The following is a 19,228-nucleotide window of genomic DNA, read 5'->3' as shown; positions in this document are numbered from 1 at the left end:
TCCAGGCGCTCTCCAAAGCTCTGGCCATGAATAACTTTAATGGCGCATCAGAACAAGATCCAAATATAAAAAACAAGCCCAAAAAAGGACTATGTAACAGCTGGGTTTGTAGTGTGATTGGCATTTTTACATCTGCTTACCCTGAGTATGTTAACAAATGCGTCAAAGTCTTCTTCCAATGGTGCTCCCTCTGTGGGCAGCGGCAGTCTGTAGTACCTGCAAAACAACACACTGTCACCCAGAGTTGAACCCGTCCCTGTGTATGTTGTGTCAATACTGCCCTTATGTAGGTCAGAGCACATAAACATATAACCTTAAGACTTTACAGCCGAGCTCCCTAATGTTGTGTTTCCTAATCTCATCAGATAGAAACTATGCCTTTTCCGGCAAACTGCAAAGGATGATGGGAGAGATTGAATCACAGGATGAGCCCAAACACCTGCACTTTGAATCTATTTATAATAAAACATCCTATCGTTTACGAAACATAAAGATTAAGAGTAAATGCTTTAGGGCTCTCCTATGGAAGTAATACATTCTCTTGGCCTGGATACGCAGCGAGCGGTTCACAACATCTCAGCAAAGCCGACACCGCAGATCTGATTGCAAACAGGATGTTTCAATCTGTAGTTTTTACGCCCCCGTTTCTTCTCGTTTCCAAAAAAACGCAGGGCAACCAGTCTTTGCACAAACAAGCACCACTATTTATAACCTTCCCTGCATGTTCAGCAGCAGGCAGCCGCACGCTGCTTCGTGTAAACTTGTGCGTGTGACTTGAGGAGCTCAGGCATAATAAAGGAACAATGTAAACAACCTGTAGGCCGGCATAGTGAACATCGGCCTCTTGTAGACCTCTTCGGTCACATGGATGTCCTCCTCGCACGTGATAGATATCTTCTGCGGCTCGTCTTTAAAGAACTCGATGTCATTGTAGACGTAGAAGACGTTTTCGTTGAGCTTGGCGAAGTCATGGAGCTGTGGAGCGTGGATGAAAGGAGAGTTTTAGTACTGTTGCAAATGACACAAAAAAATCAGGGATTACGCATGAGTTTGTCTCTCACCTCCTTTCTGATGGTGAGCTCCAGGCTTTCCACCCTCTCCTCTTTTTCCAGGTCATGAAGGTTCTCATGTAGATTTTCCTTCCTCCTCGGGGTATATGGCACAAAGTCATTGTCCTTGTGCAGGAAAACAACGGGCTCCTCTCTTACACAGACGAATATAACCTCCTGTAGGAAGAAATATGGGAAAACAGGCCTCCTCCTTAAAACGACACTACTTTTAAAAATAGCAGGAAACAATTTCTCGTCATATGACACTGAGCACATGAATACAGAGTTTTAAAAACCCGATGTATAATTTTGTCAATTTCATTTTAATTGCGGCCGGTTTCTAGCTGCTCTAAGTAGAAAGATTCATTTTCCACTGGCGCACATGACCACAACTTTCTGTTTGCTCAGTTCTGCAATCCAGCCACAGCCTCCACCGAGCACTTGACTCCTCAAATATTTACTGACAACACGGAGCGAAAGAGGCCAGGCAGAGCTAAACTGGCACCAGCACAGGAAAATAGGATCTACAGAGAAACCTATCGAAGGCTTAAGAGGAGCACAGTGAAATTGTGCACAAGTTATAGCAGTGACCTCTTGTCCTTGCGCCTGGAGTCTCTGGAGAACCTGCTTGAACCCAGTCAAGCTGGGCTGACCCATGCCATACAGGGGGTAGGATCCTTTCACTTGGCGGAAGTTGGGCGCCCCATAACTGCCCGTGGTGTTTAGGACATCAGCCTTGCTGTAGACATCCTGGACCATGAAGTACTCCCCCTGGAAAGGAGAGCACATATAAATCTGAACTGAGCCAAACTGTTCCAACTTCCAGCACAGCCTTCATTGGGAGAGTAGCAAAGTAAACATTACAGTGGTTGACACGGTGTTTACATGTGGAAGTGCTTTGTGTCATCGCTGCAAGATTAAGCTAGATTTTTGTCCTCTGTGTTTGCAAACAACACCAAAAAGATAACGTGCGGTTACTGTGTCGTCTCAGAAAGTTCAATCTATGCCCTCCCGCCCAGATCTTTAGTAGACCTGTTCCCTGCACTGATCCAGAGAGCTTAACGCACTGAAACAACAAATACAGACACCCTCATGACCATTGGACTTTCCAGATTCTTCTTATATTTACATTATATACATATTTACGTGTCTTTCCCATTTCTAGTTGGTATTTCAATTTGTTATATCAATATGAGTTAACAGAGGAATAATATCAAATCTACTGTTTTAAAAAGAGCTCTAACTTCCTATGTGCACAATATACAAGTATATAAATATATAAAGAAGATTGATTAGTAGTTTTACTACTTTCAATGTCAGCATCAGCCCCAGAAATCAAGTTTTAATCAGGTATTAGGCGTTCATAACATTTCAGACAAACATTACTGGTAGAAAGAAAGGAAGTCACTTTTTAAGGAGATGTTCTCAAGACTAAACTCCTGACCTCTCTACACATATAAAAGGAGCTGTGAGTTAACACTGACAAAACACTGCATGCTTGAACTACCACAGCACAGTTGACAGAGCAGATCAAAGCCTTGAGAGGAGGGTGACAACATTCCCGTTTTAATGGCTGCCTCTGATCATAAAAAAGCGCATGACAATGTTCCTACACCACTCTGCAATTTGGACATGTAAATGTGAAAAAGAAAGAATGGTGAGATGACTCCACAGCTTGCTGTGACAGTGTTGTTCTTTGTCGCAGCTACAAGAAGAGCACGGCACCCTTACCTGCACGAGGTAGTGCTCGGGCAGAGTGTCTGATATCCGACCGACTTTGTAGTTGGTCTTGAGGATGTCGTCGTGAATCTGAAATTCCTGTCTGCAATTATATCTGCAATGCAAAACACAAAACAAGGTGTGGATGGTGCAGAGAGGCCAATTTAATTATCAGCTGCTATTTGCTTGGCCTGGGTTGACAAAAGAGATGATAACGGGGGCAAACACCGTGGCTGGAGGGTGAGGGCGGTGTCACCTCAGCGATCAAAAAGGTTTCACACCCGACTGTGAGGACGTAGATTCGGGGAGGGACTTACGTGATGACGACAGGTGCAACTTTGTTGGTGATGATGGACTTGGCCTTGTTGTTGTGGATGTTGACTGTCTGGAAGGGGCTCATGCAAAGAGACTGCTTGCTGTCAGCCATCGCGTTGCCATGGACACTCTCAAGCGGCGACGCAACAGAAACGGGCTGTGGTGCGGCACTGGCAGTTGTACCCATGCTCCACAAGCTGCTGTAAATGGCATCGCAGTGGACTTAGAAACAGGAAGCAATCACACACGAACGCACGCACACAGCGGCGGAACATACAATAGTGTGTATTTGGAGAGTGACATCATTTACAAACATACTTAAGGTGTGAAAAGTTATTCAGTACTAGTCTCACACTAAGACTAGGAATGGGTTAGAAAAAAGTGTTACTCACCAGCGTATGCTACATAAATAGAATTTTGAATTACTATGCAGATTTTTTTTATTTTTCACATCATGAAACATTTTTTTCTACGCTAGCATCACGGCTGAGGATTGCCCACCAGTGAGCTCATTAAATGTGACACACAGACAGACAGCGAAGTTCCTGTAATAATAAAGAAATACATACATTTAAAAGGTGTGACGAGTTACACTTGAGCAGGCTTTGCTTGCTTGCTTGCAGGTAGGCCATATGTGTACAGGGCAAAAGAGGACTGGATTTGCTCAAAACCATGCACTTTATTAGATTTTTCAAATGTATCTGAATTAATAAACAATAAACAATAAACAACAAGGCTAAAAATTCTTAAAACTGACGGTGGTCTGTTATATTGGCCCCCAAAGGCCTTCTCTGTATCTCTCTTGTGTTTTGATACAGTGCTGCCATGAGGTTATTTAGGGTTTCAGGAAATTAGGTACTGACATTCATGGTCGCCAGAGGATTCGCTATCTTTGTGAGTGCTAAATAAGAAGACCGGTACCATTCTCATATCTGTAGAATATAGAAGAAGTGGAAACACGGTTAAAGGCTATTATGATCTCAAAGGGTCTGTTTGGAAGGTTTTTAACATGGTTAACCAGAGCCATGGTAATCAGTATGTTTGGATGACACTGCTCTTAACATATAATCAGATTGAAAGAATCTACATGTTGAACTATATTTTTTCTGATTATCATTGCAGTTTTGCAATTCTTACATGGCAAGCATTCAAAGCTGGATATAGAAAAAATCTGCTTTTATTTTAGCCAAAAAATTGTTTTATCACATAAAAACCGCAGTATAATTGTATTCAGGATATGTGATCAAATAAGCTGAGCTATCATGTATTATGAAAAATATTATCAGTGGTAGTTTTCCGATGCATAGAGCAAGGCTCAGCCAATAACTCATAAAATCCGCCTTTTTAGGCTTAACCATTAATTTCATTTCTCTACAGTTTCATCGTGGTCATAGTGGTAGGGGTTCAGAGTCTCCAATGAGAGCCAGCCAGGTTTCAACAAAACCTTTTCTCCTCTGAATAAAAACCAAGCTTTCCAGGGAGCTCTACAGATAAACAAACAAAACTTCTGACAGCCTAGCAGGCCACACCATCAGTGCTCATTAACTTGTAAGACACAGCTGGCTGGGAACCTATTACCCCTAACTTAAATGAACAGAATAATACATTGAGTCCCCAAACACAATCAGAGAGAATGAATCCAACAAACACAAAATCTACCGAATGTCACACAGTTCAGCCGTATGGAAGCTTAGCCTTCTAGCTGAGCTCAAAGCACCTCTGTGTGATCATCAGTTTTGAATAGAGTGGGCTCTCAAGGTGCAGAGAGGCTGTGGGTGAGAGAAGTGCCGCATGAGTCACAGCTACTGTCTTCTTTGTTGCTTCTGAAGGTAAGAAGGTAGGTCAAGCCTTGTACTCGGAGACTTTTTGATTCAGCAGAAAGATTCTTCTCACAAGCACAACGTGTTTCCTGGTTTGGATTTTTTTTAATGTACAGTATAAATGGTTTGTAGTTCAAAGAGTTCAAATAATCATAGGATTTCAGTAATTATGCTTCTATCAAATAACAGCTGCGGGAAAAGACTGAAGGCAAAAGAGTCAGAAGCCCTGCCCGAGTTCAATAGGAGGAAGCCAAGTTTTCAATGCTGTGCTCCAGCAGCTTCACAAATCTATTTAAGTCCCCGTCACATACCAAAAGGTTCTCTGTTAGCATAATTTTGTGGCCACCGCAGGAAACGTAACAAAAAACACTCCTTGGCGTAACAATTCAGTAAAATATAATATCTTACGCATGAGATGAAGTGCAATCTGTGCTTCCAGAGCCCTTTCTTTGCTGCTTTCTTTCTGCCATGGTCCAAAGGAGTGTGAGAACTTGGCATCACATCCAAAAAAAGAAATCTTCCTTCTTTGAATCCACTCACCCACCCCCAGTCGGAGGGAAACACCCCTTGTGGGAGTTCAAAGTGCCAGGCTGCTTGGCATTCAGGCAAAACTTCAGAAGTTATACTTTTCAGACAACGTACTCCTCGTCTTTGCTCCGTCTCCTGACTGATGTTGGGGAATAGATTCATGCAGGAGACTGGAGTCTCAACGGAGGAGACCAGGGGAAGTAGCAATACATCTGGCAGCCAGATGGCTAACGCTTAGCTTTCTTTCACATGGGCAGGCTATGCACAAAGATAACACACAGCTGACTCTTTCCAACGGACAACACATGAAATGATAACTTTATTATTCACTTGACAGAAGCGGATCCACAGAAATATTTTCATTTTTTTTTCAAAGCTTTTTAACTTCTGCTTTTATCTCATAATTTTTGCTTATGTTAGCAGGAAATTGCAATATTTCTTCTCTTTCCTTTGAAACTTTTATTTTTAATGAATAAGGGTGGCATGAACCAATCTATACTTGCAAATTCGACGTGTAGGCTACATAAATGATACAGAAACAAGCTGTGGTAAACATTGTACGCCCAAGTATACCACAAGATGTAGCAGATGTAAAAGTGTTGCCAGTTTTGGATTATCCATGTAAGATATGCCCATTTTTTTACAGAGCATTCAAGCTAGGAATACTGTGGCATCATGCCACCCCACTATTCTGTATACAAGCTACGAAGACGGAAAGGGGGGTGGCTTTGTTGCTGCGCATTTAAGCCCTTGGGAGAGATAGTAAAAGAGCCAAATTGACAGTAGTAGAAAGACATAGCCAGCACTCCGAATGCTGATGGTTTGGACATCACATGGATCTGATTCCAAAATAACGACACACGATGAAAAATGAAGCACATTTTGCAGGCCTGCTGCAGATTAGTGTGAACAAGCAAAGGTGTCATTAAGAGAGGTCTTTTTAACACTTTTAAGGCAAACCGTTCACCTTAACGAGTTTTGCTTTGTTCTTCTCTTAAAGTAACGGGTAAAAAACAGACTAATTTCAATCTCTGTCCCTTTAAGGGCATTTAATCAGTAGGTTTCTTTTACCCACCACCACAGTTATGCATGGCTCTGTGGTTTAGTGGAAGGCCATAAAACACTGAAAACTGATTCTCACATTATATTCAGCCACGCACTAGAACTTCCTAAATCTTATCGCATATGTGATGTGGTTGTTTGCGAAACATCTGATAATTGAGGATACGTGATACGTTGCTTTGACTTTTCAGCAAGTTAATGGTCACACTGTAGGCTCTGCTCTCTTACTTTGCAGCCTGTCACCACTGCTGCAAGACCACGGTGCACACACTTTGATACAGACGTTCTTGCTAGACGCAAGGGCAGCTCTTCAACTGCACTAATTTCAGCATGGGCAGACCTGGTCTCCGCCCCCAGGCGGGCAGCCGGGGTGGAGGCCTGTGTAGAAATAGCCCTCAGTCATAAACATCCTACTGGCAAGCCAATCAAGGCAACTCATTAGAGAGGCTGTTTATCCCACACATCAACCAGAGTAGTACTGCACACACACTGAAGCACTGCACTGATGCTGCACTGTGTGCGGGTCCGATGAAAGATAAGTGGAATTCAATGAAATAAGTAAATGCACACACAAACAAAAACAATAATCTTGAATTCAGCTTTCTGTGTTTGTGTAGGAATCTGCCAACAAAGCTGTGATCAGCTGGTGAAAGTTAACCAGCGGCACTAATATTTAAATTCAAAGACAGCATAGTGGGCTTACGACCATGGAAACCAGAAGCTACTGCCAGCCTATCAGTACTGCTCCATTCAGGACAGCCCCATTTAAATTCAGCCGGTGTCCCAACTTTGCTGTAGCAACGTCTTCAGACAAAAGGGTCTGAGCGCAGACAGGAAGGAGCTTGCAGCTGCAGGATGCATCTGTTGGTGGCCCCGAGGAAGGATGCAGAGCACCCTTTATTCATACGAGATGCAGGGGTTTAAGAGAGATGGGTATCACTTTGTAGTGCGCAGGAGATCTTTCAACACAACTTCCCACATTGAGGTTGAGAGGAGAGCCGCCAGCGTGTCAACAAAAGCCACATTAAAATTCTAAATTCAATACAAATTGGCATCACCTAATTCATAATCAGGGATCCTGTGTATTTTCTGGTCTCCATGGAGGCCACTCGTTCAGTCTGAAAATGTTTAGGCTAAAAGCATGCTGGGTACACAAAAATAAGCTGATTTAGTGCAATGCAGTCATGTCGTGTCTGGAAATAGCCACACAATATCCCCATCAACCATCTGATCTTCTGTGCACTAACTTAAAGTATGACATCTGAATGCTAATTTTATTTAATAATAACAATGACACATTGTCCCACTCTCTCTCATCACAGGCTAGACCGAGAAAACCCTTCGACCAAACTCAGTCACACCCCCACACAAGCTAAGGAAGCATAAGCACACCTTGACAGGAAACGCTTACATGTACTCTCTGAAACTTCCTCCCTGCAGCTGTACGCATATTTCACCAACGAGGTTAAGGGTTGCAGGCGTGATTCCACAGGACATTGCTAGTTCCTGCCCTAAAATGTCAGTTCTGCACGGAAATGAGCTCAGTGCTTCCTCTGCAAAAAATCTTTTTTGTGTTTTCCTTCAACTGTTCCAAAAACCTCATTGTGAATTTGTGTCAACTTGTGACTTTTGCTAATTATTGTACAAAAGAAATGGCCCGGCGATGTGCTCAGAAAGAGCACACTGTGGTAAAAAGAAGTTGCGTGCTGATGCATGGTGAGAGGATGCTATTTTCAAATCTGATCAAATGTGTGAAATAGCATTTCCACTGCAAGAGTTAGCATCCAGAGTGACAGCCGAGGTGCACACACTGACTGGACGACATCTAAAGGAAATAGCATGTAGCACTAGTAAGAGCTGAAAATCCACTGAGACACAAACAAACTCTGCTTCTGTTACTGCAGTGAGACAACATAAATCACGAGTAACCTTTAGCCTTGTGCATTCTTGCTTTCATCACAGCTTGACAGTGAGCTCCAGCTAAAAAGGGTTTCCAAATCTATTTTTAAAAACCCTGTCTGTAATTTATTTCATCTCAAGGTGCCAATAATATCTTCTTATTTCAAGCCTGCAGTGGTGTGGTTTTCACTTTTTGTAAACCTCAGTGTCTGGCCACAATATTCTGGCAGATCTGCCGGTTCAAGTGACAGCAGATAGATTTTACACCGAGTTGTTAACATGTTACATTTTGCTTGCAACTCGAGCTGAAGTGCTAAACTTGTGTAAGTGCAAACAGATCTTGACTGAGCAGCATTTTGTAAGATGGTCAAGGGTGTCTGAATCATTTCAAACAGGTGCTGGCCACTCCGGCAGAAGAATGAGAGTGGATAAACACTTAAGAGGAGAGCTTAGGCGTCACATGCCATTAAGAATGCAGTCCATGTAGCTATGTGAATGTCAGCCATGACTGGTATTATCAAAGAATGTTGTAAACAGATTAAAAAGATATTTTACATCTCTTAAGTCTCATGTAAAATCACAGCGTGCATCTAAAGAACAGCGCATGCCATTTCTTTTGTACCTCTTGAAAACATACTGATGACACGTTTTGCGACCACAAACCAGCAAAAGGAGTCAAGTGTCACAACAAAGAAAATGCAAAGTATGACAACTGTACCTGACATTCAGCTGCTCATTCCACCGTCCGAGAGGTGCACGAGTCTCAGAGAAACACAATCACAAAACAGAAAATAATGGGTTAAAAAGAACCAAAATGACAGCTCTCCGGCAGGCAAGCAGTCTCACTCAGACATCCCCACTGGCATCTCTGTCTGTTCTGTGAGGCAATGTGTCTCTGCCTCCTGATCAAACTACAGCAGGCGGCAGTCTTGCATCATTAACATGTCCTTATAAAGCAAGTCAATGAACATGTCCTTCAGTAAGGACAGATCCCAGACAGCCACTGAGTAGGAAAAGACGGGAGTGTGCAGGGAGGTGGGGTGGGGGGTGGGGGCTCCACTGTTGGTTTGTTTGTTACTTTTTTGTATGCATCCCCTGCACATGAGGTGCAAGGTTGCTGGGATTTGTGTGTGTATGAAACTGATTGCGCATGTGTCTGTGTGTGCATGCGTGTGTGTGTGTGTGTGTGTTTGGGTGGGGGGGGGTGAAGAGGATGTGGAGGCGGACCCAGAGGCTTACTCACCATCCATTTCGCCATCCAATCATAAACCGGAGCCTCCTGCCAGCACAATACCTTCTGAACACACAGACCTTTCAGCAACTGTATCAAACTAAACCATCACTTCTTACACAAATTACGAGCAGATGCAGCAGTAAACCCTCACTGTAGAATGTAAGGTACACTTGCAACACCGACAACATAAGCCTAATTCACTGCAATGCGCTAATTACTCCATTCATTAGCAGTTAACACATGTCATGCCGAAAGTAAACAAGCTTACAGCTGGGCAAATACTTAGATTTAAGCTTGAGTTTTAGCTGTAAATGCCTGCGTGCTGTACCCTTTGTAGTCATAACACTGAGGGTATGTCAGTTCAAACAGCAAGCATCCTAAGATTTGAATAAGGCACGAACACAGCCAACAGCATCTGCTTGCAAAATACCTGTATCGAAATTCTGCCAAACTTACCCATTTGGGTAAGATTTACACTTAGGACTCCAAATTATTAAACAAAACGGCCAACAACATCGGGTTTATCGTCTGAGTGAACTGCATATGAGAATGTTTTCTTACAAAAGTATGTGCGATCACAAATCTGTCACAAGATAATGTCCACATCAAGCTGATTTGCAAAAGTGGTAAGTGGTTTTTTCGAGATATGGATGTAAAATCTACTGCTGCCACACCTGTTCCTTCCTTCCTGCAGCCGCGCAGGCCAAAGATTCTGACGTTCTTGCAACACAGTGAATGTGAAACCAAACCCTCCCGTGGCCCGCAAACCTCAAAACATGAATGAATCCACCCAGGAAGTGAGAAGTAACAAATATTCGTTTGTTTTTCGGGGGGGGGAGATTTTGTAATAAACTGTCATAAAGCTAATGAGCCTAGGCACATTTTCACACAGTTTGCTAAGAGACTTGTAAGAGCAATTGTAAGGAAGGAAGAAGTATTTCACCTGAGACAAGTTCTAAGCTTCCAAACACATTAGAAATGAAATTAATGCTTTCAGATAGTCTTTTCATCTTTCTCACAGCACAGGGACACTGTTCCCAAATCAAAATGTTTCCCTAATCAATCACTGTCAAGTTAAAAATAAATCAGCAGCTCAAAGCTCTTGGGAAGATGAAATGATAACTAATTACAAATACACCTTGGCATGTTCTGGGTGGACGTCCAGTGCAATATTCTCTTGAGTCCATTGATCAAATATGACACCTTGTGGTAAGAATTAACAACTGCATTTAGATAATTATCTAATTTCCAAAACACTTCTTTTCATTCAGACAACTATTTAATCACAATCAGAAAACAGTGCCCACTGGGAAATTAATTAATTTACATCAAATGTCCTCTGGGTAACTTTGGATATGACCAAAATTATATTTACTGAAAGGCATGCCTTCAAATATTTTGATATTATCAAATTTTTTTTACATCAAATTTTTCTTAGAATGTAAGAAGATCAAAAACATTTTTGAATGTTTCTTAGCAGGTCTTAAAATTATGTAAATACAATTAAAGGAACAACAAAACATTGGAAGCAGTACAGCCTTACTGCTTCCAATGGAATTAAGATGATTAGGTGCTTGTAATAAAAAATTAAGTGATAATTAGCAACCTTCTCTCTAAAAGCACTTTTGGCAGTCTGCTGGTGTTCAGCTGTTTGTTAACACAATGCAAAAGAGGAAGGAGGGTTATGTAATTTATAAAGATTATGAAAATGTAGAAAACAAGCTGGTGTGCCAATTATCCCAGGAGTGGTCATTGCAACAAATTCACCCCAAGGTCAGACCCTGGAATGCTCAGAGAAATCACAAAATAACCCAAGAGCTACAGAATCATGGGGTGTGCTAGTTTGCTAGTGTGGTAGTTTTCCACACACTGCTTCTGCATTTTGGCTTAGTTTGACACAGTGTAATACATAATTTTTATTGTTCATATGAGCATGTATTTACCTCGTTTGAAGACTTAGAAAGGACCAGATCATGTTTAATTATGTCCTCACTGAAAAGTACACTTTTTTCAGTTCTAAGGTCTTAGGGATCACTAAGACCTTAGAACTGAAAAAAGTGTACTTTCTTTTTCACATAAAAGCATATTATGACTATTTCACCTGCACTGCATTTTTAATTTATGTAGATAGTAACGGGCTGTATAACTAAACATGCATATGGTAGATTATAAGTATTTGATTAAGTCCTAGCAGTTTTATTGTAGTCAGCTGTTATTTATAGTTTCATTATGAACATGGGGAAGGTGAACAGTCACAGCTATTTTATTGTGCAACTTCAGAAAATAAGAAAAGAGAGTTGGGACCCGCAACACCCCATCCCGAATTTGGCCCCTCTCAGTATTGACTCAGTTGACCTTGGCACAATACTCTTATAAATGATTGCAAATATGCATCCAAATCAATTTCAAAACAAGCAGCGCTGGGACTTAAGGAAACTTGAACCTAACTGAACACCTGTTTTACATTTCTCAATCCCTATGAACAGATCTACTATAAATCATTTTGGAAACAAAGTGGGGGCTTTTCGTGGGGCATGTCCAAACAAACAACTTTTAAAATTGCACGTAGGAGTTAAGTTTCTCATCCAGCCCTCTTATCAAGATAAACTGAGATTAAAAGGCTCACCATTTAGTATTTGGCTGCTCAATCATCCAGGAGTTTCGTTCTATCACTCTTGATTAACTGATACTCGTGGTTTGATCGAGTCAATCAGAGGCAGTTTCAGTGCACCCCATCGCCATTCCCACCCCCCAACCCCACCCCCCATGACATCAGGTAAAGCGATATAAACAGAAGAGCCTGAAAGGATAACCAGCTGGAAGGACCAAAGTAAACAAAGACCTTGACACAAAGCAAAATAAATCAAAGAACATCATGTGCTTTATATCAGGCCTAGTAAAATCTTACGCAGATGCAGCATGACGTCACTATTTGCCTATTATATACTGTATATGCTATAAATGCACATGTAAATACATGACGTGGTTTTAGATTAGGTTTCTGTTAGTGGTATTTGTATGTAGAAGTATTTGTTTTGGTTCATTTTCCTGTCTTATGAGCGCTAACATATAAAACACACCTATTATTAGTACATATCCAGTTTTTGCATAAGTGATGCAAACGCATTACGCAGAGCATAACACATTGTTTTTCTCAAACCTTTTATCATTTGCATGCATGTACTGTAATGTAATTTTCATGCGCGTGTAATCGTTGCACTGTAACACATCAGGACATCCTAGAAAATGTTTGTTTTTTATAAGCAAATAAAAACATAAGTTAACGGTTATCCATTTATGCATTTCCATAGTAATGAGCCCCAACTGCCTATCGTGCTTTGCACAACTTGTTTTTATTATTATTATTATTATTAATTATCACTGTCAGCGCCCAAAACACCAGATTGAATGCACAATGCAGTGCAGGCATGGAGAGATGGGGGGTGGGGGTGCCAAGCACATGTATGCCCCATCAGCCACACAAGCACATCATGAAAATATCCTTCACTGCGGAAGTCTAGTCCAAGCAAAAGTCCAAAATCCATATTTGTTGAAGATTGTAATCTAGAGGGACACTGGGGTCCAAAAACGGCACGAGTGCCAACTTTCTTTTTAGCTGCCATGACTCGTGCAAGAAAAGACCCGTAAACTTTAAAGCTACTCACCATTTCAGCACACGGTAGGTGAAAAAGCGACGGGCCAGTTAGGAAAACAGACCTCGGACCTCGGTAATTCCGGTGTAGACGTTGTCGACAAAGTGCACCGCTTTTTAACTATACAGGTGGATAAAAAATATCCATTAATTTTTATCCTTTCTCGGGAGATTCTCGAGGAAAAGGGTTTCATTATGTGAATGGAGACGCATAGCGCATGCGCAGTTTGCGACAACCATCCACAGATGCTCTATGCAGGAACCAAGATTTTTGACGTGCAAACTTTGCGAAGATTTAAAAGGTTCATTGCTGTTATGCCACTTTGAAATTAAGCATTCTTATAATAGGTGTATACAGCTACTATTAATAAAATGAAAGCTTATATATAAACATTACAAATAAAATTAATACGCTGTTTAAGGAATTCTAACCAGAAAAACACCAGTGAGCTTTATATAATAGTATAGCTTTAAAAGTAAACATCTTAAAGTTAAATATGAGCGAGATAAGACGTGTTTCCTGCTTCATTCTATCTGTGCTGCTTGATAGTGTCCCAGAGGTCTATATTAAGTTTCCAGCGACTTTATCTCAGTTTGTGGTAGGCCTGTTTTATCCGTCTCCATCTTTTATCGTAATATTCTTGTCACAAAAGGCCATTTGAGGTATAATTAGAAGTTAAATTAGGCCAAGTTATTAACAAATGCATAATAAATGTAGTATAAATGTCATGTGCGTTCCCTATATTACTGGTTGCAGTGATGTTTTAACATTAATAGTTCTGTTGCCATTGTTGTTGTTGTACGAAGACATGCCTGATGGGTAATAGAGCCCATTCATTGTCCCTGATGTGCATTTCAAGGGGCCCGTAGTAGACTAAATTAGACTATGGGAAAGCCTAACAATTAGTGCAAACCAAACAGATGAAACAATTAGTCTGAGAATGGGGAGTCAGGCTGCAGAAGCCCAAAGAACATGGTGCAAACAAAACCTGTGCGTCTTGTAAACACCAACCCAGGCGCCTCATTACCAATTGAATAGATGATGAGCTGTCAGGTAGCAAGTCTTGAGGACTCATGTCAATTTCCTTTAATGTTCTCAGCTACTTGTTAAACGTGAAAGGGGGTGGGTGAGAGTATATAAGGCTCCCCTGCTCTTCCAGAGGAGGAATTTGTCATTAACCGACCTAAAACATGCGCTCATGGGGAGCTTTGGGTGTTGCGCTCCATGCATCTTTGCTGGCGCTGCTGGCTCAAGGGATTCATAAATCCAGCGATGGGGTGTTTATGAGGCCGCTGCACCGTTTTGCCGTGATGGACCGAGGAGCTGGATATCACCTGCCGAGCTACATGATGCAACTTTACAGGAATTTCAAGTCGAATTTTTCCGGTCTTATGGATACGATGGAGCAAGATGCCGCAAGACAAGCGGACACCGTGAAGAGTATGATGGCTAAAAGTAAGATCTGGCTCATTGCTTCATAAAAAATATTTGGTTTGTTTGTCAGAAACGTGCAGGGAATCGTTTGACATTCGTGTTTTATAGCTTTGGTTCGGGTCAGATGTCTTCTCTACCATTAATAAATCCTCTCAGATGTTAAGGAGTTTAGTTTTTCTGTCAACACTGCGTGCCAGACGACCTCAGAGGTTTTCAATCCACATTCCGCTTAGGGGGTGAATAACCATGCAGAGATCAGCGTGTGAAAAGGCCGGTATTCTCTCTAATTCTCAAAGCAAACCTCTTCTTCGCTAAATAGGTGATGTTGATTAGATACCTCGCCAGACATCCCCCTATACAAATCTCTTGCTTAGTCAAATCAACAACCTCCTTCAGTTCTTTTTCGCACTTGGTTTGATTAAATTAGAGCGCTGGATTTAACGGTGGCACAAGCAGCCAGCACAGGACACCCCCCAATCCCTGCTGCAGAATCTAATTTCACATCTCGGTAAAGTGTTAGAGTTACTACCTGTTTGTTTGACAGAGGATATGCAGAAGCCGTGAGAAGCAGGGATGTGTTAAGTGATTGGTTTCGGCTACGTGTTTGGTTTGAGTGGATTAATAGCGCGGGTGGTTTGCACTTTTGATCAAGAGTCGAACTCAATAGGCAGCGGACAATGCAAAAGTTAAATGTTTTAAAGCCGTTCATCCCTTAGATTAATCGGAACCACACCTGTTTAGAATCACAATGGGTCTCTTTACAGATGTGGGCGCAGAGCAGGGTGACCATGGGTAGCATAATGAATGGGTTATGTTGGGGAAAAGCATAAGCAGCTTTGATTACTGAAATCCCCTAATCACGAAGTTCTAGATGACATATATTATTATTTTCTCACCAGATGAGCCTGCATGTTCATTAAAGGTTTCATTTTTTGATTTTATCTGACTTCTGTTATGAGGTAAATAAACTTTCAAAAAAACATTTTAGGTTAAAATAATTCCTGTTGGCTGATTAAATCCACTAAACCAGCAAAACATATAAGGTTGAAGCTGTAGGCCTTCGTATTGATTTGCATCTTCTTTAATAAAGCTGTTACAGGCTGCACACTGAAAATGTCATGTCATAGTTAAGATATATGTTGCACTTATACCTTCCATAAGTTTATTTAATTTGGCGAGACCCTACAGAAAAGTAACCTTTAACAATTCGGTGATCACCTTTCAAAAGAACTTGGAGATTTTAAGGGAGGAGAAACGCTTAGAGGAATAGATTTCCAGCAAAACCAGGCTCACAAAGTTGCAGCTATCTACCACCTGTGTGGTGAGGAGGGAAAGAAAGCAATCTAATGTTTGGTAATATAATAATGGTGATGTTTTGGGGGGTTCATTTCCCGCACAGGTGGTTGTTTGTTGGTTTACATGCATCAGTAACACACAATCAGTCATTATAATCTGTGTCATACAAAGTGCTCTTCAATTATGCTAATTCTTCCATTTTTGCTATATCAGATTTGAAGTACAGACATAGATCCTGGGTGGCGACATTTGACCTCCATGCGCTGGGAGCTGACAAACAAATCCAGGCAGCAGAGTTGAGAATCAAGCTACCTTGGACAATGAATGTTTCCAACATTAGTGTGGAGGTGTATCACCACCATGACCAGGATCAGCATCTGCTGGCACTGCTCACAGAATCGTCACTAGTCACATCATCGCAGAGCTGGAAAGTATTCAACATGACAAATCCCCTCTTGAGCTGGCTTAAAGAGAAATCAACAACAAGAATTCGACACAAGCGAGTGTCAAGAAGAAGGAAAGTGATAAAGAAAAAGCGAGGCCTGCCTCTTCCCGATGAGCCTGTTTATGAAACAAGTTTGACAAAAGACCAGGATGTGAGTGACCGGGCCTTGCTGGTTGTCTTCTCACACACAGGGTCTGATGAAAACTCAAAGGCTAAAGCGAGCTTACTCCATACAGCTGAACAATCCAAGTTCTTCTCCCCTGCTGAAATCAAAAAGAGGCGAAGGAGCAAACGGGGCCAGAGAGAGCAAACAGCAAGAACCCCACAGCTGTTCAAAAGAGTGAGTGAAAAATCGCTCTGTCGCAAAGTGGACCTGCATGTCGACTTTAATCAGATTGGCTGGGGGTCCTGGATTGTCTTTCCTAAAAAATACAATGCCTACCGCTGTGAAGGCTCCTGCCCTAGTCCTCTGAGAGAAGACTTAAACCCAACCAATCATGCCTACATGCAGGTGAGTGCCTATCTAGAGTTTCTGTTCTTACACATATTCATATTATCATCATAGGAACATTGTATGCAGACCGTTTAAAAATTCATATGCACACAATCACTGGCAGATATATGCATCAGGGACAATTTGGGATAGGGACAATCTATCTATCTATCTATCTATCTATCTATCTATCTATCTATCTATCTATCTATCTATCTATCTATCTATCTATCTATCTATCTATCTATCTATCTATCTATCTATCTATCTATCTATCTATCTATCTATCTAATAAAAATACCAATTACTTCACAATGGAAGCGGCTGAACTGTAGCTAAACCACTAAAGTACAACTTATGGAAACAGTACTTCAGACTAATATGTAATAAAATAAACTTTACGTGATCAAAAATGATAACAACTATGAAAAATCTGCAGGCAAGCAAAAATACCACTTAACTCAATTTACCGGAAGTCCTCAGTGGCTCTTGAGTCAAATAATGTTTATCTAATTATGTAATGTAATGTATTATGTAAGTAATAATGTAATAATGTTTTTTGTTCACTAAAAAGAAAAAATTGAGACATTTAGCTACAGTAATGTGTTAGATCAGAGACATATCATTGTGAAAATGCACTACATACTGGTCAAGTGTGTGGTGGTGGCTGTCTGATGGATGTCTTAACAATGTTAACTTGACACCAGTTAGGACTGAAGAAAAAGGGTGGAGGGCCTCTCTAAGGGGTTTCACAAACAGTAGAGAACAGTAATGGTAAACTATATATTAAAAAAAGGAAATTATTCCTGTGTTTTTCTACCCAAAAGTGTTGTCAATTACTTTCAAAATGACAAAACAAGTATCTCAAATACTTGAAACACTATGCAAATATGAATCGTAGTTACTAGGGGTTTTTTTTGTGTGTTTTTTTTTTGTTTTGTTTTTTTACATTTGTTCATTCATTCATTGGAGCTTATTCCAGCTGTCTTAGGGCAAGAGGCAGGGTACACCCTGGACAGGTTGCCAGTCTGTTGCAGGGCTATAATAATTGTTTTATTATTTTTTGTTTTGCTAATTTAGTAAAACGTGAGGATTTGAAGCGTTTCATCATAACAAATCTGTTAGTACTCCTTTTCCACACTATGAAAAAGGGTAAAACAAGATATCATTTTTTATCAGAACGTCTGTGGTTTAAAGTGGTTCAAAATGTTACGTTAAAAACAACAAAACATATAACAAATAGCTTAAATGAACAGAAATGTTCAACTTACTAAATGAAGTGAAAAGCAGAATAGCAAATATCAGATGACAGTAAGTGGGTCAGTATGTCAGTAAGCTAAGATAGGATAACGCTATTACTATATTTCTTTATAGAACTGCAGTTATCTACAATTGGCCTAAAGCCTCTCTCTTTCTTTTTCCAGAGTCTCCTGAAGCATTTCCACCCTGACAGAGTGGCCTCACCCTGCTGTGCACCAACCAAAATGAGCCCACTGAGCATGTTGTACTATGAAAATGGAGAGATGCTCCTTCGACACCACGAGGATATGATTGTGGATCAGTGCGGGTGCCAGTGAAAGCTAAAACCAGCTGCAGAGCAGGCTTAACACTGTACAGAAATTTTGACAGAACCAAGTAATTTCTGAAAATTAAATAAAATAAAATAAAATAAAATAAAATAAAATAAAATAAAATAAAATAAAATAAAATAAAATAAAATAAAATAAAACAAAACAAAATAAAATAAAACATTTATACAGAAGGAAGAAAGCACTGCAAGGCTGTGTCGGAGCGTTGCACGAAGACAACATTTTGATGTGTGATGTAGGCTTTGGTTTGTAAGAATAGTTGCATTTTGAGATGTACCAAAATGTGAACTCAAAAATTGGGTTCACCTATTGTCACAAACGGAAGTTCATTCACTTTAAATTATCAATTGTTATAATTGTAAATATTTAATGGTAATGTTGATTAATATTTCAGCACAGTTTTATTGTCGACTACCATTTGTGTATATTGTTATAATGGCTATTTATATTGTTATATTATTGTAAATATTAAAATAAAATTACATATATGTACATGTTGCACCCTTAATATGTATTTTGCTATGTTGGTTTAAAATTATGTGGTGTATTTGGTTTTTAAGATGCTACAGTTTCATGACAAATAGCATGGTGAAGCTTATGTTTAGCAACAGGATTGTGTGTGAACTGTGTTTCACAAAAGCACTCACACTCAAAATAGGTAGACTTTTCTAGCTGTTTCAGTCATCTACAGT

General features: G+C 40.5%; 2 protein-coding genes across 7 annotated transcripts in view; one reads left to right on the top strand and one right to left on the bottom strand.

Moving 5' to 3' along the window:
- The window catches only part of pald1a (phosphatase domain containing paladin 1a), a 59,411-nt gene extending 45,902 nt beyond the window's left edge, over positions 1-13,509 (bottom strand). The window contains exons 1-7 of one of the 6 annotated variants that reach the window (XM_026178505.2): positions 13,292-13,509; positions 3,086-3,283; positions 2,781-2,883; positions 1,641-1,820; positions 1,062-1,226; positions 815-975; positions 141-216 (exon numbers count right to left, since the gene is read on the bottom strand). In XM_026178505.2, coding sequence (XP_026034290.2) covers positions 141-216; positions 815-975; positions 1,062-1,226; positions 1,641-1,820; positions 2,781-2,883; positions 3,086-3,270 — 870 coding nt within the window. In that variant the 5' untranslated portion in view covers positions 3,271-3,283; positions 13,292-13,509. Of the gene's footprint in view, positions 1-140; positions 217-814; positions 976-1,061; positions 1,227-1,640; positions 1,821-2,780; positions 2,884-3,085; positions 3,284-5,311; positions 5,469-9,110; positions 9,274-12,252; positions 12,316-13,291 lie in introns of those variants that run through there. The other 5 variants (XM_080305449.1, XM_026178504.2, XM_080305447.1 and 2 more) reach the window with 5 other exon arrangements.
- An 894-nt stretch (positions 13,510-14,403) lies between these two features.
- Positions 14,404-19,028, top strand: ndr2 (nodal-related 2). Its single transcript, XM_026177710.2, has 3 exons — positions 14,404-14,734; positions 16,223-16,965; positions 18,372-19,028. The coding sequence occupies exons 1-3, from the start codon at positions 14,470-14,472 to the stop codon at positions 18,522-18,524; spliced, it is 1,161 nt and encodes a 386-aa protein (XP_026033495.2). The 5' UTR covers positions 14,404-14,469; the 3' UTR covers positions 18,525-19,028.
- The last annotated feature ends 200 nt before the right edge of the window (positions 19,029-19,228 follow it).

The sequence above is a fragment of the Astatotilapia calliptera genome, chromosome 8 (genome assembly GCF_964374335.1).
Source record: "Astatotilapia calliptera chromosome 8, fAstCal68.1, whole genome shotgun sequence".
NCBI classification, from domain to species: domain Eukaryota; kingdom Metazoa; phylum Chordata; class Actinopteri; order Cichliformes; family Cichlidae; genus Astatotilapia; species Astatotilapia calliptera.
This window is presented reverse-complemented; position numbering and strand designations above follow the sequence as displayed.